This window comes from Megalobrama amblycephala, linkage group LG11 (genome assembly GCF_018812025.1).
Source record: "Megalobrama amblycephala isolate DHTTF-2021 linkage group LG11, ASM1881202v1, whole genome shotgun sequence".
NCBI classification, from domain to species: domain Eukaryota; kingdom Metazoa; phylum Chordata; class Actinopteri; order Cypriniformes; family Xenocyprididae; genus Megalobrama; species Megalobrama amblycephala.
The window spans coordinates 36,876,609-36,898,395 of record NC_063054.1 but is presented as its reverse complement, the minus strand read 5'-3'; the positions used below and the strand labels follow the sequence as shown (position 1 = coordinate 36,898,395).

The 21,787-nt window shown below is 33.0% G+C and overlaps 2 protein-coding genes across 4 annotated transcripts in view; one reads left to right on the top strand and one right to left on the bottom strand.

The window, feature by feature from the left end:
- Window positions 1-5,879, bottom strand: part of aida (axin interactor, dorsalization associated) — a 10,424-nt gene extending 4,545 nt beyond the window's left edge. Inside the window, exons 1-6 of the mRNA XM_048207815.1 lie at window positions 5,560-5,879; window positions 4,026-4,092; window positions 3,363-3,416; window positions 2,993-3,047; window positions 2,738-2,801; window positions 1,883-1,986 (exon numbers count right to left, since the gene is read on the bottom strand). Coding sequence (XP_048063772.1) covers window positions 1,883-1,986; window positions 2,738-2,801; window positions 2,993-3,047; window positions 3,363-3,416; window positions 4,026-4,092; window positions 5,560-5,666 — 451 coding nt within the window. The 5' untranslated portion in view covers window positions 5,667-5,879. The remainder of the gene's footprint in view (window positions 1-1,882; window positions 1,987-2,737; window positions 2,802-2,992; window positions 3,048-3,362; window positions 3,417-4,025; window positions 4,093-5,559) is intronic.
- Window positions 5,880-8,031: 2,152 nt separating this feature from the next.
- On the top strand, window positions 8,032-21,108 carry brox (BRO1 domain and CAAX motif containing). 3 transcript variants are annotated; one of them, XM_048207812.1, is made up of 13 exons: window positions 8,032-8,175; window positions 10,568-10,674; window positions 10,750-10,856; window positions 11,001-11,097; window positions 12,039-12,134; window positions 13,725-13,797; window positions 13,960-14,065; window positions 14,151-14,240; window positions 15,862-15,947; window positions 16,533-16,614; window positions 18,508-18,658; window positions 19,242-19,401; window positions 20,751-21,108. In XM_048207812.1, the coding sequence occupies exons 2-13, from the start codon at window positions 10,574-10,576 to the stop codon at window positions 20,835-20,837; spliced, it is 1,236 nt and encodes a 411-aa protein (XP_048063769.1). In that variant the 5' UTR covers window positions 8,032-8,175; window positions 10,568-10,573; the 3' UTR covers window positions 20,838-21,108. The 3 variants fall into 3 exon arrangements, with proteins under 3 accessions (XP_048063769.1, XP_048063771.1, XP_048063770.1); XM_048207814.1 differs by having other exon boundaries at window positions 8,043-8,160; XM_048207813.1 differs by having other exon boundaries at window positions 8,044-8,164.
- Window positions 21,109-21,787: the final 679 nt, after the last annotated feature.

Here is a 21,787-nt window from a genome sequence, read left to right as displayed (position 1 = left end):
AATTAAAAAGAAAAGAGAAAATATAACACAATTTTCCTTACTTGAAATTAAATTAAACATATTAACTAAAATAAAATACAAATTAAAATTCAGGCAAGGCAACATTTCCTGTATCTAATTAATTTAAATCCCTTTTTTTCCCCAATCGGTTTGAGTGAATGATTCAATGACTCACTCAAAAAGACTTCACTTGTTTCATTACTAAATGAATCAGTGTTTTTGAATGAATCTCTTGAGTGAATGATTCAATGATTCACTCATAAAGACTTCACTTGTTTCATTACTAAATGAATCAGTGTTTTTGAATGAATCTCTTGAGTGAATGCTTCAATGATTCACTCATAAAGACTTCACTTGTTTCATTACTAAATGAATCAGTGTTTTTGAATGAATCTCTTGAGTGAATGATTCAATGATTCACTCATAAAGACTTCACTTGTTTCATTACTAAATGAATCAGTGTTTTTGAATGAATCTCTTGAGTGAATGATTCAATGACTCACTCATAAAGACTTCACTTGTTTCATTACTGGATGAATCAGCGATTTGAATGAATCTCTTGAGTGAATGCTTCAATGATTCACTCATAAAGACTTCACTTGTTTCATTACTAAATGAATCAGTGTTTTTGAATGAATCTCTTGAGTGAATGATTCAATGATTCACTCATAAAGACTTCACTTGTTTCATTACTAAATGAATCAGTGTTTTTGAATGAATCTCTTGAGTGAATGATTCAATGACTCACTCATAAAGACTTCACTTGTTTCATTACTGGATGAATCAGCGATTTGAATGAATCTCTTGAGTGAATGATTCAATGATTCACTCATAAAGACTTCACTTGTTTCATTACTAAATGAATCAGTGTTTTTGAATGAATCTCTTGAGTGAATGATTCAATGATTCACTCATAAAGACTTCACTTGTTTCATTACTAAATGAATCAGTGTTTTTGAATGAATCTCTTGAGTGAATGATTCAATGATTCACTCATAAAGACTTCACTTGTTACATTACTAAATGAATCAGTGTTTTTGAATGAATCTCTTGAGTGAATGATTCAATGACTCACTCATAAAGACTTCACTTGTTTCATTACTAAATGAATCAGTGTTTTTGAATGAATCTCGAGTAAATGATTCAATGACTCACTCATAAAGACTTCACTTGTTTCATTACTAAATGAATCAGTGTTTTTGAATGAATCTCTTGAGTGAATGATTCAATGATTCACTCATAAAGACTTCACTTGTTTCATTACTAAATGAATCAGTGTTTTTGAATGAATCTCTTGAGTGAATGATTCAATGATTCACTCATAAAGACTTCACTTGTTTCATTACTGGATGAATCAGCGTTTTTGAATGAATCTCTTGAGTGAACAATTCAATGACTCACTCATTAAGTCTTGTTTCATTACTGGGTGAATCAGCGTTTTTGAACGAATCTCTTGAGTGAATGATTCAATGACAAGATACATTTTTTTAACAGTCACCTGTCACCACCTACTGGTGTAACGATGCAATTGATACAATCTTTATTTGAAGCATCAAGTTACTTTCAAAAGGTGATTTACTCAATTTTGTTTTACTTGCTACTGTAGACATCAGTGTTTATATCCGAACTATAAACTTTTATCCCAGTACTTCTGTGATCATCTGAATTACTGTAACGCAGAAATAATGATACCGTGTGATTGAAAAGTCTGTTTGTGAAGCTGTTTCATGACAGCGGCTCTCTCTGGATCAGAACACAGATCTGAATGTTCGCTGTGATTAAACTTGTTAAAAGTTTTACAGACAGAGCCGTATCACAGCCATTTAGGAATAAGATCACGTGGGTGTTCGATTCGAACATCATGCACTATGCAGTGAATCACCTGGCACCCTTGAAGGGAATGACGGTGTTGAACCTGCTCCAGTACCAGCGTCCAGCTCCTCCTCAACCTCAAGGTTTTCCTCCTCACCTGGTGCAAGAATCTTCCTAAAAACACACAGAACTGTATCAGCAAAAGCATGTTTCATCTGTGAAAAGTAAATATAGTAAATATCTTTGAGGTATAATATTGTGTAGATGATCATTATAGAGTGCAACAGTCGATTCTGGAAGTAAAAACTTCATTCAGTTTCTCTGTAGGATTTTTAACGATAATTTATAAACCGTACTGTGAGCAACGAGGTTGTTAGTTGATTGTATTTGCTCCTGCTTCTGCTGTCAGCCCGCACTATTTCAACTTAATTTTAAAATAATCGTGTTTAACAGTGGAATTCATGGTGAAAAACTACATTACCCATGATGCTGTACAGAAAATTCCACCAATCAGAATCGAAAAGAGTTCTTTAGCTCCACCCACTCACATGAAGCATTTCTAAATGAGTAGTTTTATATTTCTCTAAAATTTCTAATTCGATTATGCTGTTCTCAATGCTTCATGGGATTGTAGTTCTTTCCCTCACTAAAGCTGTTAAGTTCACAGTCTTTGTAATTTTGTCTGATTTTTAAATACGTTTTGGCTTCATATCAAAGTTTGTAATGTTATGATTCTCCTCGTAGCTGATTGGCTTGGATCATGCTTTAAAAACGTTTTTAAATCCCTATGAGAGAAATGAATGGAACCAACAACGCTGAAAAAGGGGGCGGGCACTAATGCACTCTATAGTCAGAATCACTGGATTGACCAATCTGCATCCAGGATCAGAACTATCCGTTCCATAAATAAACATTGAAAAATTACCTCAAAGGCACTGGTTGGACATCAAAAGGGAAATCTTTGTTGTAAGTCAGAATGTTCTTAATAACTGTAGAGAAACAGAAGAATAGCAGTTTTAACATATAAGCACTATTGTTGTTTTAAAGTTTGCATGTTTGTTCTGTTTTGTATATAAAAAGTATTTATTCAGGGGTACAAACTGAGCAAAAATACGCAATTTATTACATTAAATGAATTCATATCCACATATTTCAGTTATTCATATCCACGTGTACATACTGGGTTCCAGTTTTTTCAGGTCTTCTAACTTGAACTCGTCTTGAGATTGTGTGCACTGACAGAGACAAACAGCAGAATTAGTTTAAAAACTCATTAAAAAGAGCACTGATAATTTATTTATTATTATCAATAATTATATTCACAATGTGAGATAATAAATGCACTGCTGGTGGGGTGATTTTAAAAATATATTCAGCTAGATATTTACATTTCCTGAGGAAACTGTAAGTGGTGTTTGGCTGTGCATAAGCCGCCATAATGAGTCAAAGATGTTGTGGTTGGTTGTCAAGGTGTTGCCATGCAATTGCCTTAGCAACACCACTAATTAACTTTCAAATCGTCCTGTAGAGTCGTCAAAGACAATACTAACCTGTAAGGCTGCACTTCGCATTTCAAGGCATGTTGCAAACTTTCCCAGGGTTTTCTGGAAAATAAAAATATTTATTTTGTAAGATAATAACAGACAGAAGATCTCAAATTAGTCTGACCACAAAATATCTTAATTTAAAATATTTAAACTAGTGCGGTCAAATCGAATTATCGTATCTAACATAAAGGTTTGTATATATTATATGTGTGTGTATATATATTATATTATATTATAATATATGTATATATTATGCACACAAACTTTTATGTTATGTGATTAATCGAGTAAATTACATTTACCGTCATGTTGACCATTACTGTCAACATGAAATTAATTTTTTTTTTAAATGAAATATCGCAGGGTTTATTATAAATGCACATCATTATTTTTCTTAAATTCATATGCCTTATAATCTTGAATCAGAATAATTTCCCCAATGATGATGAGGGCGGGGCAACTTGTCACTCACATGAGATCCACCAATAGCAAACCACAACCATCCAATCAATTCTCCACGAACAAAATCAAGCCCCGCCCTACATTTGTTCTTGTTTGTGAAGCAGTTTCACTTGGACATACGTTGCAATAAGAAAAAAAAAGACTATCGTAATTTCTTTTTCATGCCGACTTTAAAAAAAGTGATTGACAGCTGTCAACACATACCTTCTGTTCCTCTGTAAAATCATGCAAGTTTGATGACTGCACCTCTTTCTGAAGTTGCCTTGCGAGTCTGATGAAAAATCACAGTAATACGTTTTTTTATTTTAAAGGATTAGTTCACTTTCAAATTAAAATTTCCTGATAATTTACTCACCCCCATGTCATCCAAGATGTTCATGTCTTTCTTTCGTCAGTCGAAAAGAAATGAAGGTTTTTGATGAAAACATTCCAGGATTATTCTCCATATTGTGGACTTCAATGGCCTCCAGACGGTTGAAGGTCAAAATCACAGTTTCAGTGCAGCTTCAAAGAGCTTTAAACGATACCAGACGAGGAATAAGAGTCTTATCTAGAGAAACCATCGCTCATTTTTGAAAAAAAAAAGAAAAATTATATACGTTTTAACAATAATCGCTCGTCTTGAACTAGCTCTCTACTTCTTCTCTATTAGAATTCCAGCAGTGTAGACACTGCTAAGTGTATTACTGCCCTCCACAGGTCAAAGTTTGAACTAATTGTTATATACTTGCACTAGCATATTGTATATGACAATTTAGTTCAAACTTTGACCTGTGGAGGGCAGTAATACACTTAGCAGCGTCTACACTGCTGGAATTCAAATAGAGAAGAAGAAGAGAGCTAGATCAAGATGAGCATTTATGGTTAAAATGTATAATATTTAATTTTTTTTTTAGAAAATGAGCAATGGTTTCTCTAGATTAGACTCTTATTCCTCGTCTGGTATCATTTAAAGCTCTTTGAAGCTGCACTGAAACTAATTTTGACCTTCAACCGTTTGGGCTCCAGTGAAGTCCACTATATGGAGAAAAATCCTGGAATGTTTTCATCAAAAACCTTCATTTCTTTTCTACTGAAGAAAGAAAGACATGAACATCTTGGATGACATGGGGGTGAGTAAATTATCAGGAAATTTTCATTTGAAAGTGAACTAATCCTTTAACATGAAAACACTGAATATTTTTATGTTTCTGTTTCATAGCTCATGAAAAAAAAAAGAAGTTAACTTTATGGACAAAATACAAGTTCTGGATGACAATATAAGAGAATAAGAGTCAGTTTTCTTTGTGGATATCAAATGCAGTTTGTGTTCCATGAACAAACCCACATAATCTACGTTAAAACTACAAAGAAAAGGCAAAAGTAGGGTGTAAAGAGCAGAAATGCTGAAGCATGACCTAAATGGCATGAATTCAGATGAGGACAGACAGTGAAGCTCCACCCAGCACTGGAGGGTGTGGCGCGCGAGATAATGCAAACAGGCTGTCAAACACTCAACAGTTATTCACTGATCTGATGCTCATCTACAACACATTTATGCATTAAATCGAACAACGCAAGCTCATGCAAAATTAAGTAAATAAATCTATAACGCGCAAATAAATTGCAACTTTGTGTAATTGCAATGCATCACTTGTAATGCCATATTTTTATTTTTATTAGAGTAAAAAAATAAATTATATCCAGAGATGGCCAAACACATTTTATATTTTATTTTGATCAGAAATGCGCAACTTACATTTGATATTCATCGATGGCTTCCACCAGCTGCCCCCACGAATCAAAGTCCGTGCCCTTTTTAAAACTCGCGTGCCATTTCTGGACGGTCTTGGTGACATCTGACATCTTCTCGGGTTAAAGTCGCGCGAAAGCTTTGGGTTCTGACATCGCTGGTGAAGTTTTATCTCCAGCGCCGCATTGTTGCGCAGCGCCGCATTGTTGCGCACCGCCGGGGAAACACACTGGGCTCCGGATGCACCGGTGGCACCGCCACACACCGCCACAGGCCTGATGCGAGTGCAACCGAACTACCTGCTGCTGCAACCGGAAGACGCGCTCACTAGTGGCGCTTTCAAAATAAAAGTCCTTATTCGACTTCAAGAGAGAGGGATCTCATCATTATAATTTATGAGAATTCCGATGATTTGTGAGAGTAGTGTAAAACTAGTAAGTAATTGCGTTATATAAATAAAATGTAAATGTGTAAATAAAATGTAAATGTGCAATATATATATATATATATATATATATATATATATTATTTTTTTTTTTTTTTTTTTTTGTTTGTTTGTTAAAAACCAAAGTGGAGCTATATACTATTTTTAGCAGTCGTTACAGACACATTTTTACCAAAAAAAATTCTGATTTAACCTTGAGATTTGAAGTATTAGATAGCTATTTAGACACAATGACACTAATAATTCTTAATTTCTGCAAAATCAATTGGTAGTTATTAATAGAATAACAAGACACAAACCTTTACATTCAATAGCGTTTGGTCCCATTTATTTTTGATCACAGTGCATACACATACAAACTCTTAGTCCAAAAGTGCGCACATTTGGAGAAATGCACGTTTACCTCAGATTTCATTATATAGAATATAAGCTGGGCCGTACGCAGGGTTTCATAATTACCGAGGTCAGAAAATGTAGTTTACTAGGGTGGTATGGGGGCCCCAGACAGCAACATAGTCTGGCCCAGATCCGGCCCTCATCTGGTACATGTGGTTTATATGCGGACCAGATGTGGGCCAGATCTGTGCCGTTGCTATGTTGCTGTCAGGGGCATCCTCCCCTGAGAAAATTTAGATTTCCCTGGTGTACATATGTGCATTTTTAAGACGTTTCAAGGCCAACAAACTGGATAACAATAGCTTTGAAACCATGTCAACAAATACATGCATGCACAGTTTTGAGGCAGCTTTAATCGCATGTGCGGTAATTTCATGACTTAACTTACAGCAGAACAACGACGGTCATTGCTCGTAGTTTCTTTTGCGCTTTATTTAAGCTATAATAAAGTAATTATGCAGCGCGCGATGGCACATTATATATATATATATATATATATATATATATATATATATATATACATTACAGTCCAAAAGTTTGGAACCACTAAGATTTTTAATGTTTTTAAAAGAAGTTTCGTCTGCTCACCAAGGCTACATTTATTTAATTAAAAATACAGTAAAAAACAGTAATATTGTGAAATATTATTGGAGTAACGATGCTGAAAATTCAGCTTTGCATCACAGGAATAAATTACTTTGTGAAATATATTCAAATAGAAAACAGTTATTTTAAATTGTAATAATATTTCACAATATTACTGTTTTTTACTGTATTTTTAATTAAATAAATGTAGCCTTGGTGAGCAGATGAAACTTCTTTTAAAAACATTTAAAATCTTAGTGGTTCCAAACTTTTGGACTGTACTGTATCTCTCTCTCTCTCTCTCTCTCTCTCTATATATATATATATATATATATATATATATATATATATATATGCATAATTAATTGCATTTAACATAAGTTTCTAAATTTATAATGTGTGTGTGTATATACGTATTATATATTTACAAACTTTTATGTTACATGCGATTAATTGTTTATAAATGCACAAACACACATACATATACCAACTTTTATGTTAGATGGGATTAATTGTGATTAATCGATTTAACAGCACAGACAAATATGATTAATCGTGATTAATCACATCTAATCAGCTATTGATCAGCTATTAATTAATTATACATGTGTGTGTATATATAATATATATACACACACACACACACACACACACACACACACACACACACACACACACACTGGTATTTGGTCCTTAAAAATGTGATTTATTCTGTGTAATAAAAGCTTAAAAAATTCGCAGATGTGGTAAAACTCGAATGTAAGTTGAATTAATTGGATTCATTTAGATTTTTTTCTTCTTTTTTATGTTTTTTATGTAACTCTTGTTCTTCCTTGCACCTAGTCATTCTATATTTATTTATTTATTTATTTATTTATTTATTTATTTATCTATTTATCTATCTATCTATCTATCTATTGGTTTCTGTTCAGATATAAGTGAATATTTGTATCCATTTCCTTTAGGCTACATCTTCTTGCATAATACAAATTATTTTATTTCACATTCACGCTACCAAAACACGCGTCAAAATAAATGACGTAAGCGGGGGTTTAAACTCAATGGGCGTGTGCATGACGTCACCGCCCGAAACACGTCATACAGGAAGAGCGTTCATTGTTTTGGCGTTTCCTGATCCACATCTTTGGAGTATCGCCGATTAAAACAACAAACATCTGACAGTCGGTACATTTCTGGTATAAATACATATCTCTTTCATTTAAAATAAGCGTTATGAGTCTGTCTGAGCCGGTTTTGAGCTGCTGCTGTTGAATAGCGAGTCTCTCTCTCGGTTGATTTCCCTCAGGTTGTGTTCATATTACTGAAAGCTTTAAGATCACAGATCAGCGTGTTTATATGGATGATAAAGCATCAGCAGTGGAGTTTTTAGTCAGTGTATTGGTTCTGTGTCTGTTTGTATTCCTATAGAGCTGTTGATAAACAAGGCCGAGAGGTTATAATGGACCTGCCTTATCAAATGACTCATTTCAGTTCACACAGCACTTCAAACGATATATTATAGTTTGATTTATTGATCTTATCTATTAAGTGTTCTTTTGTAAATTAAATGTATTGAATATTAATCAATGTGAAATGTGCTCAAACATTTAGTTGCCTATAACTGTCACAACCATTGAAAATGTCAGTCTTAAAGGGACAGTTCACCCAAAAAATGAGAATTCTGTCATAATTTACTCTCTCTCAAACCTGTTTGAGCTTCTTTGTTCTGCTGAACATAAAAAGAAGATATTTTGAAGAATGTTTGTGTCCAAACAGTTGTGGAAAACAATAGTTAATGGTGCCCCATAGGGCTGGGTATTGACACAATTTTCACGATTCGATTCGATTCGATATCGATTATTTTGGATGTAGTATTTCAGTTTTCTACAGGAAAAAAATCTCTCAACTAATGCTGTAAACTACACATGAGAGTCAGTTGGTACTACTATAATAATATTGAAGGTTAATTTAAAGGGTTAGTTCACCCAAAAATGAAAAATTATGTCATTAATTACTCACGCTCATGCCGTTCCACACCCGTAAGACCTTCGTTCATCTTCAGAACACAAATTAAGATATTTTTGATGAAATCCGATGGCTCAGTGAGGCCTGCATAGCCAGCAATGCCATTTCCTCTCTCAAGATCCATTAATGTACTAAAAACATATTTAAATCAGTTCATGTGAGTACAGTGGTTCAATATTAGTATTATAAAGCCACGAGAATATTTTTGGTGCGCCAAAAAAACAAAATAACGACTTATATAGTGATGGCCGATTTCAAAACACTGCTTCAGGAAGCTTCGGAGCGTTATGAATCAGTGTATCGAATCAGCTGTTCGGAGCGCCAAAGTCACGTGATTTTATCAGTTTGACACGCGATCCGAATCATGATTCGACACAAAAGATTCATAACGCTCCGAATCTTCATGAAGCAGTGTTTTGAAATCGGCCATCACTATATAAGTCGTTATTTTGTTTTTTTGGCGCACCAAAAAATATTCTCGTCGCTTTAGAATATTAATATTGAACCACTGTACTCACATGAACTGATTTAAACATGTTTTTAGTACATTAATGGATCTTGAGAGAGGAAATGTCATTGGCCTCACTGAGCCATCGGATTTCATCAAAAATATCTTAATTTGTGTTCTGAAGATTAACGAAGGTCTTACGGGTGTGGAACGACATGAGGGTGAGGATTTTTGGGTGAACTAACCCTTTAAATTAACTTATTTATATGCAAACACTTAAATTACACTCAATTATATTTTTATTATGAATAAAGTTTAGAATTACATAATCATATTTCTACTCCAATTCGTTTTTTTTAAATATAAACATTTAAATCGTGGCTGTCCTAACTGATTTATTCAAACATGCATTAAATATTGAAGAACATTAAAAATTATAATGAATATGTAACGGTGCATAGCTATATTTATCAGAATGTTGCTTTCTAGAGTTCACTTTTCTAGCTGACTAATGAGTCACTGAATATGTTTTTCTGAGGTTAAATGTGACCTCACGTGACATTGTTTACAAGCTGTTTAATTTTATTGACGTCTTTCCGAGGTTGAAACACTGATTGAGCGATTACACGAGACATGATACGGATTTCAGTAAGTTGTACTGTATATTTTAACATACCTTCAGATGTTCATGCATGTTTATTTCGCTGTAACTGGTATTAAAGCGGAGAAGAGGATGATCACATGCTTCTCTTTAACTGAGGCGCTAAAGCGATCTGTCACGCCACATTAAACAGTGCCGAAACGGTATTTATTTTTTGAATCTCATAATAAGATGGACGTCATTTGAAATCTGAGACTTTGCTTCATATCAAAAGTAACAAAGATTATTGTGATTTATTGGACGGGAGGTGCTACATATTCTGCTCATTCATCAACCGAAAACAGACTAGACTAATCGATTCTTGGGATTTAAGAATCAATATCAGTTCGTAAAAATGAGAATTGATTAAAATCAAGAAACAATATTTTTTTCCCAGCCCTACTGCCCCACAACTGTTTGGATGAAATGCATTAATAAAACAGAAATTGATAATAGCATCTTTGTTCTTGTTCAGGTCATCATGACTCACTGGTTCCACCGAAACCCTCTTAAATCCACAGCGCCCGTGTCCTTCAACCTGTACGGGGTGGCGTCCAGCCCCGCTGCCAATAAGATCTGCAAGTGAGCATCGTATTCTGCTGGTATTATATACATTTTGATGATTGTTATGGTATAAATGTTAAATCTCTGTCTCAGTGACCTGAGAACGACACGGGCCAGACTGCTGGACATGTTCACAGATGCCACATGTACACCAGAGATTATGAAGAAATCCAGTGATGAATATTTCGCTCTTTTACAGGGTTTGTGAAATATTATATTTCATCTCGTGTGCCTCCGGTCAGATATTTCCATGTTGCAGCTTTTATTCATTTGCATTTATTTTGCTCAGAGGCAGATTGTTGTTGTTTTTGTTGGCATTGTTGAAAGTTTCTTAACGCGTGTAGGATTCATTCTGCCACTGGATGGCACCACACAAGAGAACAAGCTCCGGTTCATCCAGAACTTCAAATGGACCGACACTTTACAGGGAAATATCCCAAGGTAACGATCACACAATGTGGTTTTCATATATCACTGGTGACTCAACACAAAGTGTTTTATTGTGCAAAAGTAAAGCCTTTATATAATGCATTATAAAATGCATCAGTTATGCCTTGTAATTCACCTTATAATGCATTGTATGATCTCATGAATAATTATAAACACAATTATAATACAATCTATTCATTGTTACTCCTTTAGAAGGTATAATGCATTAAAACACATGACAAGAAACCAGTTTCAGAAGTAACAAGGAGTCTGAAAAATATCGTTTATGAAAAGATATAATGCATTATGAATAACTTTATATTGCATTAGACATAAAGGCTTCACGTTCTTAGAAGAAAACACTGAAATGTATTATATTTATCAAGTATTAATAATTAGGGTTGTCAAGCGATTACAGTTTTTAATCTAATTAAATACACAATGTGGCGATTAATTGATCTAATTTATCGCACATCAAATTTGGCTGAGAAATGACTCCCAAAAGATAATTTAAAGTCATTATTGTGTTAAATGAGAAAAGCATCAAATAAACATTACAAAAAGCAGCTTTAGAAAGAAATATTTTATTTGATTCAACATAGAATTTATTATACATAAACTTTTAAGCCATGAGGGTGAGTAAATGATGACAGAATTTTCATACCGTTAATGTTTTTAATAATATGGAAATATGAATTCATTGCACATAAGTTTTCTGAACAAACTAAGTTCGTCTTGCAAATGAACCTGTATTTTCTTATATCTTGTGTATTTTTGTTCATGGTTTTTGAGGATGAAAGCAGGTCATGTGACGTGTCTATGTTGTTCTAATTTGACGAGTTTCTACCCAACGACAGATGAATTTGAACTAAAATAACATGGTTTGATTGGACTGAAACTTGAAACTGTTGAGTGAGAGGCATGACCCTTTAAAAAGACATTGTGTTTTTCAGTGCTCAGCAGGATGCGGTTTTTGAGTTGGTGTCTATGGCGTTTAATGTCGCCATCTGGTACACCAAGTTTGCCTCAAAACTGGCTGGAAAGGAGAAGTAAGTTCTTGGTCAGTGACGGCTTTTAGACAGTTTGTGAAAAGAAAAAAAAAATAAATAAATAAAAAATTAAAAAATAAATAAATTAAAAAAACTGTCAGAAAAGTTGCATCTACTTCTTCTAGAGCCGTACAAATGCAGACAGGCATATCTGATGTTTTCAGAAGGTCAAAATATTTTTTTTATTAATTTTTTTTTAAAGGCAACCAATTTCCGACATAGTTGTGCTAGATAGAAAACTATTAAAAATATAAAAAAATGTATTTGAAATAAAATAAAATTTTAAATATTAGAAGAGAAACTAAAACTTAGAAAAAATAGAAATGTTGCCTTGGAAGTACTAAAATGAATAAAACTAAAATTAAAGCTAAATAAAATAAAAAAGCTAATAAATGGAATGAAAATGATCATTAAAAAAATGTAAAACAATTGTTAACTAAAATTAAAACCATTTAAAAGTCACATTTTTTATTTTATTATTTTAAATAAAGTCAAAATAAAATAATATATATATTAGATGAAAAACTTAAACTTAGAAAAAATAGAAATGTTGCCTTGGTACTTGAAGTACTAAAATTAATAAATTAATAAATTTAATAAATTTAATAAAAATAAATTAAAGCTAAATTAAATAAAACTTAAACTTAGAAAAAATAGAAATGTTGCCTTGGAACTTGAAGTACTAAAATTAATAAATTAATAAATTTAATAAATTTAATAAAAATAAATTAAAGCTAAATTAAATAAAACTTAAACTTAGAAAAAAATAGAAATGTTGCCTTGGTACTTGAAGTACTAAAATTAATAAATGTAATAAAAATAAATTAAAGCTAAATTAAATAAAACTTAAACTTAGAAAAAAATAGAAATGTTGCCTTGGTACTTGAAGTAATAAAATTAATAAATTTAATAAAAATAAATTAAAGCTAAATTAAATAAAACTTAAACTTAGAAAAAAATAGAAATGTTGCCTTGGTACTTGAAGTACTAAAATTAATAAATGTAATAAAAATAAATTAAAGCTAAATTAAATAAAACTTAAACTTAGAAAAAAATAGAAATGTTGCCTTGGTACTTGAAGTACTAAAATTAATAAATTAATAAAAAAAAAAAAAAAAAATTAAAGCTAAATTAAATAAAACTTAAACTTAGAAAAAATAGAAATGTTGCCTTGGTACTTGAAGTACTAAAATTAATAAATTAATAAATTAAAAAAACAAAACAAATTAAAGCTAAATTAAATAAAAAAACATACCATTTAAACTAAAATTAATGAAAATTAAAATAAAAAAATGTAAAACTGAAAATATAAAAATAAAAGGTAATTAATTATAAATATTATAATAGTACATAAAAATACTAAACTTTTTTTTATATCATTTTGCTCATTTTCTCCGCATGTAATAAAATCATTTTAATTTCAAAATCAATATTTAATTAATTCATTTTGATAAGTAGCCTTGTAATAAATCATTATCACAAATTAAATTGACTGTACATCACCCCAGTCTGTAAAATAAACAGTTTCAATAATAGTTTCAATATTTCATTGAAGACATTTTTACAAGTTTTTGTTTTTTTACATTGTAGCATCACAGAGGACGAGGCCAAAGACGTTCACAAGAGTTTGAAAACCGCCGCTGGAATATTTAAAACCCTCAAGGTAAATTGTGCCTTATTTTGTGGTGAATTAAAGCAAAAAGCCATGAGAGACCGTGCATTATTAGTGCCTAAAACCCCTTAAATGTGGTAAAACCCCTGTAATGCGTGGTCACGGGTGGCTTTCTGTTTGATCCATGGTAATATTTCGCTTCTTTCCTGTCAGGAGACTCATATTCCTCGACTCATCACTCCAGCAGAGAAGGGCCGAGACCTGGAGCCCCGAGTCATCGACACCTACATCGTGCAGAGTCAGGCCGAGGCTCAGGAGGGTAAAACATGCCTCAGTTTACAGTATCGCTCTCTTGTGTGTGTGTGTGTGTGTGTGTGTGACGGTTCATGTGTGTGTGTTTTTAGTGACCATTGCCAGAGCCATCGAGCTGAAGCACAACGCCTCCCTCATCGCAGCGCTGGCATTCGAGACCGCAAACTTCTACCAAAAGGCCGGTAGGTTTACTACTGCTACTGTGTAATTTACTTTTTGCTTCTCTCTATTTAATTCTGCATTATAATTTGCCTGTATTTCCAAATTTTGGGGTATATATTTACAACATGTTATTTATACAAACAAAAGTTTGGGATCATTTAGAAAGAAATGAAATCGATCAAAAGTGACAGTAAAGACATTTGTAATGTTACGAAACAAATAAATGCTGTTCTTTTGAACTTTCTATTCATCAAAGAATACTGAAAAATAAAATATATGACACTTTCCACAGAAATATGACTGTTTTTGATATTGATAATAATCTTAAATGTTTCTAGAGCAGCAAATCATCATATTAGAATGATTTCTGAAGGATCATGTGACACTGAAGACTGGAGTAATGATGCTGAAAATTCAGCTTTGATCACAGAAATAAATTATATTTTACTGCATATTCACATAGAAAATAGTTTTTAAAATTGTAATAATATTTTATAATTTTACTGTACTGTTAACTACATTAGCTAACATAAAATAGCTACAATTTTTCATAAATTATAGCAATTCTAATAATTTCAGTATCTGTTAAGATTAATAAATGCACTATGAACAAACATTAATGAATTTCTCATGCTTGTTGTACATAGTTTAAATATAATCATATCTGAAATAAACAGTAAAAATATCAAATAATGTAAATGAAGCTAAATAGAATAAAAAAGCTAATAAATGGAATGAAAATGATCATTAAAAAATGTAAAACAATTGTTAACTAAAATTAAAACCATTTAAAAGTCAAATTTTTTATTTTATTATTTTAAATAAAGTCAAAATAAAATATATATATATTAGATGAAAAACTTTAACTTAGAAAAAATAGAAATGTTGCCTTGGTACTTGAAGTACTAAAATTAATAAATTAATAAATTTAATAAAAATAAATTAAAGCTAAATTAAATAAAACTTAAACTTAGAAAAAATAGAAATGTTGCCTTGGTACTTGAAGTACTAAAATTAATAAATTAATAAATTTAATAAAAATAAATTAAAGCTAAATTAAATAAAACTTAAACTTAGAAAAAATAGAAATGTTGCCTTGGTACTTGAAGTACTAAAATTAATAAATTTAATAAAAATAAATTAATGAAAAAATTAATGAAAATTAAAATGAAAAATTATATTTTATATAAAAATTATATTTTACTGCATATTCACATAGAAAATAGTTTTTAAAATTGTAATAATATTTTACAATTTTACTGTACTGTAACTACATTAGCTAACATAAAATAGCTACAATTTTTCATAAATCATAGCAATTCTAATAATTTCAGTCTCTGTTAAGATTAATAAATGCACTATGAACAAACATTAATGAATTTCTCATGCTTGTTGTACATAGTTAAAATATAATCATATCTGAAATAAACAATAAAAATATCAAATAATGTAAATGGTTGTGCAGTCAGTTGTCGTCTTACAAAAAAAATAAATACAGATGAATTATTGATTTGAATTGAAATAAATGTGAGAAACATTGAGAGCATTTGTTTAGAAATATTCATCAAATACCTCAAAGAGCTGTATAATAACACATTATATATCATTTAGAAGATTATTGTTTTTCATATTATTTCTCAGATCACACTCTGAACACTTTGGATCCAGAATGCAGCAGTAAATGGAAGAAATACCTGCAGCTGAAGCAGCACTTCTACATGGCTTATGTGAGTCCATCTGAACAAACACAACAGGCTGTCTGCGATCATTTTAAACGAGGATCAGTCTAATAATAATTTAAAGTGCCCCTATTATGCTTTTTGGGATTTGATCGTTCATGTAGTGTGTAATAGAGCTGTTTTTGATTGTAAAATGTCTGCAGAGTTTCAAAGATCAAAGTGCACGACAGAAAGAATAATTTCTGAACTGCCTGAAATGAGTCGTCAGTAATTCCAGTCTTACCTCCTGCTGAACCTACATGGGTTTGAAGCTAATTTGCATAACACCAGCCTGTGGTCTTCATTGGCTGTCTGCAAGTTTATAATCATGCAATTCTGAGGAAAAAAAGTTGCAATTATCTTTTGTATGTTTTATTCAGTGCTTCCGTAATGTAAACCTATTGTAGGAACCTTTTAAAATGGGGCTTTTTAACATTCAATATTGACTCAACCGATGGTTTTAGTTTTAGGTGCGACTTTCTGTTAGTTTGAACAATGGCAGACGAGTGGAATGATTGGATGTGACCACTATTTTTGACATTTGGCAACACTATTGCAATCAGTATTTTACTGTGTGGTTTATTTGACCTGCAGGCGCACTGCTATCATGGACAGACTCTTCTTGCGGGTGATAAATGTGGAGAGGCCATAAGATCCCTGCAGGAGGCTGAGAAATGTACGTAATTATGGATCCCTCAATAAAGCATCAGACATTCAGTCAGTATTGATGTACTGTTTTAGTGGACATATTTTGGTAACACTTAACGATAATCTTAAAGGGTTAGTTCACCCAAAAATTAAAATTCTGTCATTAATTACTCACACCTGTAAGACCTTCGTTAATCTTCAGAACACAAATTAAGATATTTTTGTTGAAATACGATGGCTTAGTGAGGCCAATGACATTTCCTCTCTCGAGATCCATTAATGTACTAAAAACATATTTAAATCAGTTCGTGTGAGTACAGTGGTTCAATATTAAAGGTGCCCTAGAATCAAAAATTGAATTTACCTTGGCATAGTTGAATAACAAGAGTTCAGTACATGGAAATGACATACAGTGAGTCTCAAACTCCATTGTTTCCTCCTTCTTAGAAATCTCATTTGTTTAAAAGACCTCCGAAGAACAGCCGAATCTCAACATAACACCGACTGTTACGTAACAGTCGGGATCATTAATATGTACGCCCCCAATATTTGCATATGCCAGCTCATGTTCAAGGCATTAGACAAGGGCAGCCAGTATTAACGTCTGGATCTGTGCACAGCTGAATCATCAGACTAGGTAAGCAAGCAAGAACAACAGCGAAAAATGGCAGATGGAGCAATAATAACTGACATGATCCATGATATTTTTAGTGATATTTGTAAATTGTCTTTCTAAATGTTTTGTTAGCATGTTGCTAATGTACTGTTAAATGTGGTTAAAGTTACCATCGTTTCTTACTGTATTCACGGAGACAAGAGCCGTCGCTATTTTCATTATTAAACACTTGCAGTCTGTATAATTCATAAACACAACTTCATTCTTTATAAATCTCTCCAACAGTGTAATGTTAGCTTTAGCCACGGAGCACCATCAAACTCATTCAGAATCAAATGTAAACATCCAAATAAATACTGTACTCACATGATCCGACGCATGCATGCAGTATGCATGATGAACACTTTGTAAAGATCCATTTTGAGGGTTATATTAGCTGTGTGAACTTTGTTTATGCTGTTTAAGGCAAGCGCGAGCTCCGTGGGCGGGGAGCACGAGATTTAAAGGGGCCGCAGCCTGAATCGGCTCATTTCTAATGATGCCCCAAAATAGGCAGTTAAAAAAATTAATTAAAAAAAATCTATGGGGTATTTTGAGCTGAAACTTCACAGACACATTCAGGGGACACCTTAGACTTATATTACAGCTTGTAAAAAAAAAAAAGTTCGATGGCACCTTTAATATTATAAAGCAACGAGAATATTTTTGGTGCACCAAAAAAAAAAAAAAAATAACGACTTGTTTAGTGATGGCCGATTTCAAAACACTGCTTCATGAAGATTCGGAGCGTTATCAATCAGTGTATCGAATCATGATTCAGATCGCGTGTCAAATCGCCAAACAAAATCACGTGACTCTGGCGCTTCGAACAGCTAATTCGACACGCTGATTCATAACTCTCCGAAGCTTCCTGAAGCAGTGTTTTGAAATCGGCCATCACTAAATAAGTCGTTATTTTGTTTTTTTGACACACCAAAAATATTCTCATGGCTTTATAATATTAATATTGAACCACTGTACTCACATGAACTGATTTAGATATGTTTTTAGTGCATTAATGGATCTTGAGAGAGGAAATGTCATTGGCCTCACTTTCAACAAAAATATCTTAATTTGTGTTCTGAAGATTAATGAAATTTTACGGGTGTGGAACAACATGAGGGTGAGTAATTAATGACATTATTTTCATTTTTGGGTGAACTAACCCTTCAAGGATTACTAATGCATTATTAAGATCAATTTTCTGATTATTGAGAGCTTTTAATAGTTAAATCATGTGTCTTCTAATGGTTGTAATGGCGGCAGGTTACTCGCGCGCTGAAGCCTTGTGTAAAGAGTACCGTCAGATGAAGGGTCCCGGCAGCACCGCCAAACCCTCGGAGCAGCTCTTCTTTAAGAAACTGGGCTCCTTCATCAAAAACACCCTGGAGAAATGCCAGAGAGAGAACGGCTTCATGTGAGTCAACAAACACATACTGTGCTTCACATAAAGGGGCTTTATTATGCTTTAGTGTGTAATGTTGCTGTTTGAGCATGAAAAAGCTCTGCAAAATTCCAGTTCTTCTCTATATCAATGTTTCACTCTTTCTGAACTCCCTGAAACGCCTCCATTGTAGTCTTGAGTTTTGTTCCAGGAACGAACATGTCACAATATTCCTCATTTAAATAATTAATATGCAGAATAAAGGGGCGGGGCCTGGTTGAGTTAGTTAGTAGTGTGTTGAAACTGGCAGTTAAACAGGACATTTGCCAAACACAATCGCAACACACTGCTCCAGCCGACCAATCAGAGCACAGTGTGCTTTTCAGAAGGCGGGGCTTCATAGAGACAGGAACTAAACAGAGCGTTACTGACAGACTGGGAAGAGAGGAGCTGAAACAAATGGAGAAATGAGGAAAATAATGAACATTCAAGCATGAAAACATGTTCTAATAGGGTAGACTTTGCATAATAGGTCCTCTTTAACATGCAACGCAACAGTATAATAAAAAACAGCTTCCTAGAAAACTCTATTTTCACAGCTGATTGTCTTTGTCAGTTACTTTCATAAGGTTCCTGCTGAAGCTCCTGCTCTAGAGTTGAAGGCCAGTTATGGATTGGCTGAACCGACTCCATTCGAGCTCCCGGGTCTCAGCGCTCAGTGCACACCTGAAGTCTACGCCACCTTTGACCTTACCAGAGGACCGAAAGATGACAAGGTGAGGGGGTATTTCCCTTCCCGCTAATATATATATATATATATATATATAGTCAATGGTAACCAAAACAGTTTGGTTACCAACATTCTTCAAAATATTTTCTTTTATGTTCCACAAAAAAAAAGGAAAAAGAAAGTCATACAGGTTTGAAACGAAATGAGGGTGAGTATATGATGACAGAATTTTCATTTTTGGGTGAACTATCCCTTTATATGAAAGTTTAATGTTATTTTAATGAAAAGATACTCTAAATAGGAAACTAAAAATGCCAGTAGGTGGCGGTAAATGTCTGAATGAGTAAGTCTTTAGGCTTGTTCGAGATTCTTCGGTGCGGTACAGACCGATCGCACATGACATCAAAGTACCGCGACTCCTTATGCTTTTAAATCGCTCTTGCAGTACTTTGATGTCATGTGCCGATGCATCTTGAACAAGCCTAACGAGTCATTCATTCATTTGATTCATTCAAACAGCTGATTCATTCATTAATGTAGTAAATGACTCTCTTCATAAATGAGTCATTGAATCATTATTTCACCCATTTGATTCACTCAAAGTGCGGATTTATTCAGAAACGAAACACTGCTGTGTGTTGCTCAGAGACGCACAACATTTGAGCAAACACAGACAATATTGTGTCTAAAATATAACACAATATTAACTTTTTATTTATTGAACTGTTGTATATAATCAATATCACTTGCACTCGTGTTATTCGGGACAAAAACAGCACTTGTGTGATATTGCTTAACTGTATCATATGATATAGAAACTCATACAGCAGCATTTTTGCTCTGATATCTTGAATTTTAGGGTCGTTCTGACTGTATTTTATAGGCTCTATCATGCAGTTGTTGTGTCATATTACAGGGTTGCCAGGTTTTCACAACAAAAGTCGCTAAATTTCTACTCAAAACTTGCCCAATTGCGTAATTCCCTGGTAAAATTAGCATAAATATCATGTTATTTGGGGTCGCTTCAACCCTCAGATATGAAAAACAACCTGCGACAACAGTGTTAAAGTAGTCCAATTCCGCGGGAAAACCGTGGATTTGGCAACACTCACCAATGGGGTGATGCTGGTGCATTAAATGCATTAATAATTTTAAGATGTTATTTTTTCCACAACTAATTATTTAAGTTAACGTGTTAAATCGACAGCCCTAATATATATATATATATAGTATACTAAACACAAATACTGTATAGTATTTATTTACATATTTATATGCAGTTTTTTGTATTTTTCCATCAGATCTGTTTCTCTGGACACCGACTGTCATAGTGTCCTGTCAGCAAAAGAATCCATATTAAATCAAGCTCTACACTGACTTTTTCCTTCCTTCCAGGCAAAAGCGAAGCATGACGAGGAGATCAAGCCAGTGAAGGAGCCGGATCTGAAGCCGCAGAAAGACACGGGCTGCGTCGTCTCTTAATCGCATCGACGGACCGGTTCAGCATGACGTCCAGGATATCTAGAGGAGTCTGTAATCTTCAACACAACTGCTCTTCTTCATGTCATTCTCTCCCCTGCTCAAATATATAACAATATAACATAGTGATATAACAGTGGCGTCTGTCTCGTGCTCGGATTCTGTTTAAGGTGTTTTATCTACAAACGACAGATGTTATAATGAAGGATTGAGTGAGTTTGGTCATTAATCTGATGAAGAGTTAATCGTCATAACACAGAATTAATCTGAATTACACCACCATTTAATATGCACTTGATTATCTTTCTGTAGCATTATACATATTTTATGGAGATTTTGAAGGTTTATTGGGTCCATTGATTAGAGAATAACTTCTATAGGTCACTAAATTCATGTTTTTTTTTCTCTTAATGTTTATAATTTGGCTCTGCATGTTGATGCTGGTAAATGAGACATTGTTCAACACAAATGCTAATGTTTAACAGTCTTTAAACCAGGTAAATTTCAGACAGAATTGTCATATTTCACCCCGTCTAAAGAAATAATTCATGCATAAAGACAGTTCAACCACAAAGATTTTCTGCATTAAGACATTGTTCTCAAAAAAAGTGAAATTATACAGTACAGTCCAAAAGTTTGGAACCACTAAGATTTTTAATGTTTTTAAAAGAAGTTTCGTCTGCTCACCAAGGCTACGTTTATTTAATTAAAAATACAGTAAAAAACAGTAATATTGTGAAATATTATTACAATTTAAAATAACTGTTTTCTATTTGAATATATTTCACAAAGTAATTTATTCCTGTGATGCAAAGCTGAATTTTCAGCATCGTTACTCCAGTCTTCAGTGTCACATGATCCTTCAGAAATCATTCTGATATGATGATCTGCTGCTCAAGAAACATTTAATGTGTACAATTGTACAAAATATTTGTGTACAATATTTTTTTTTC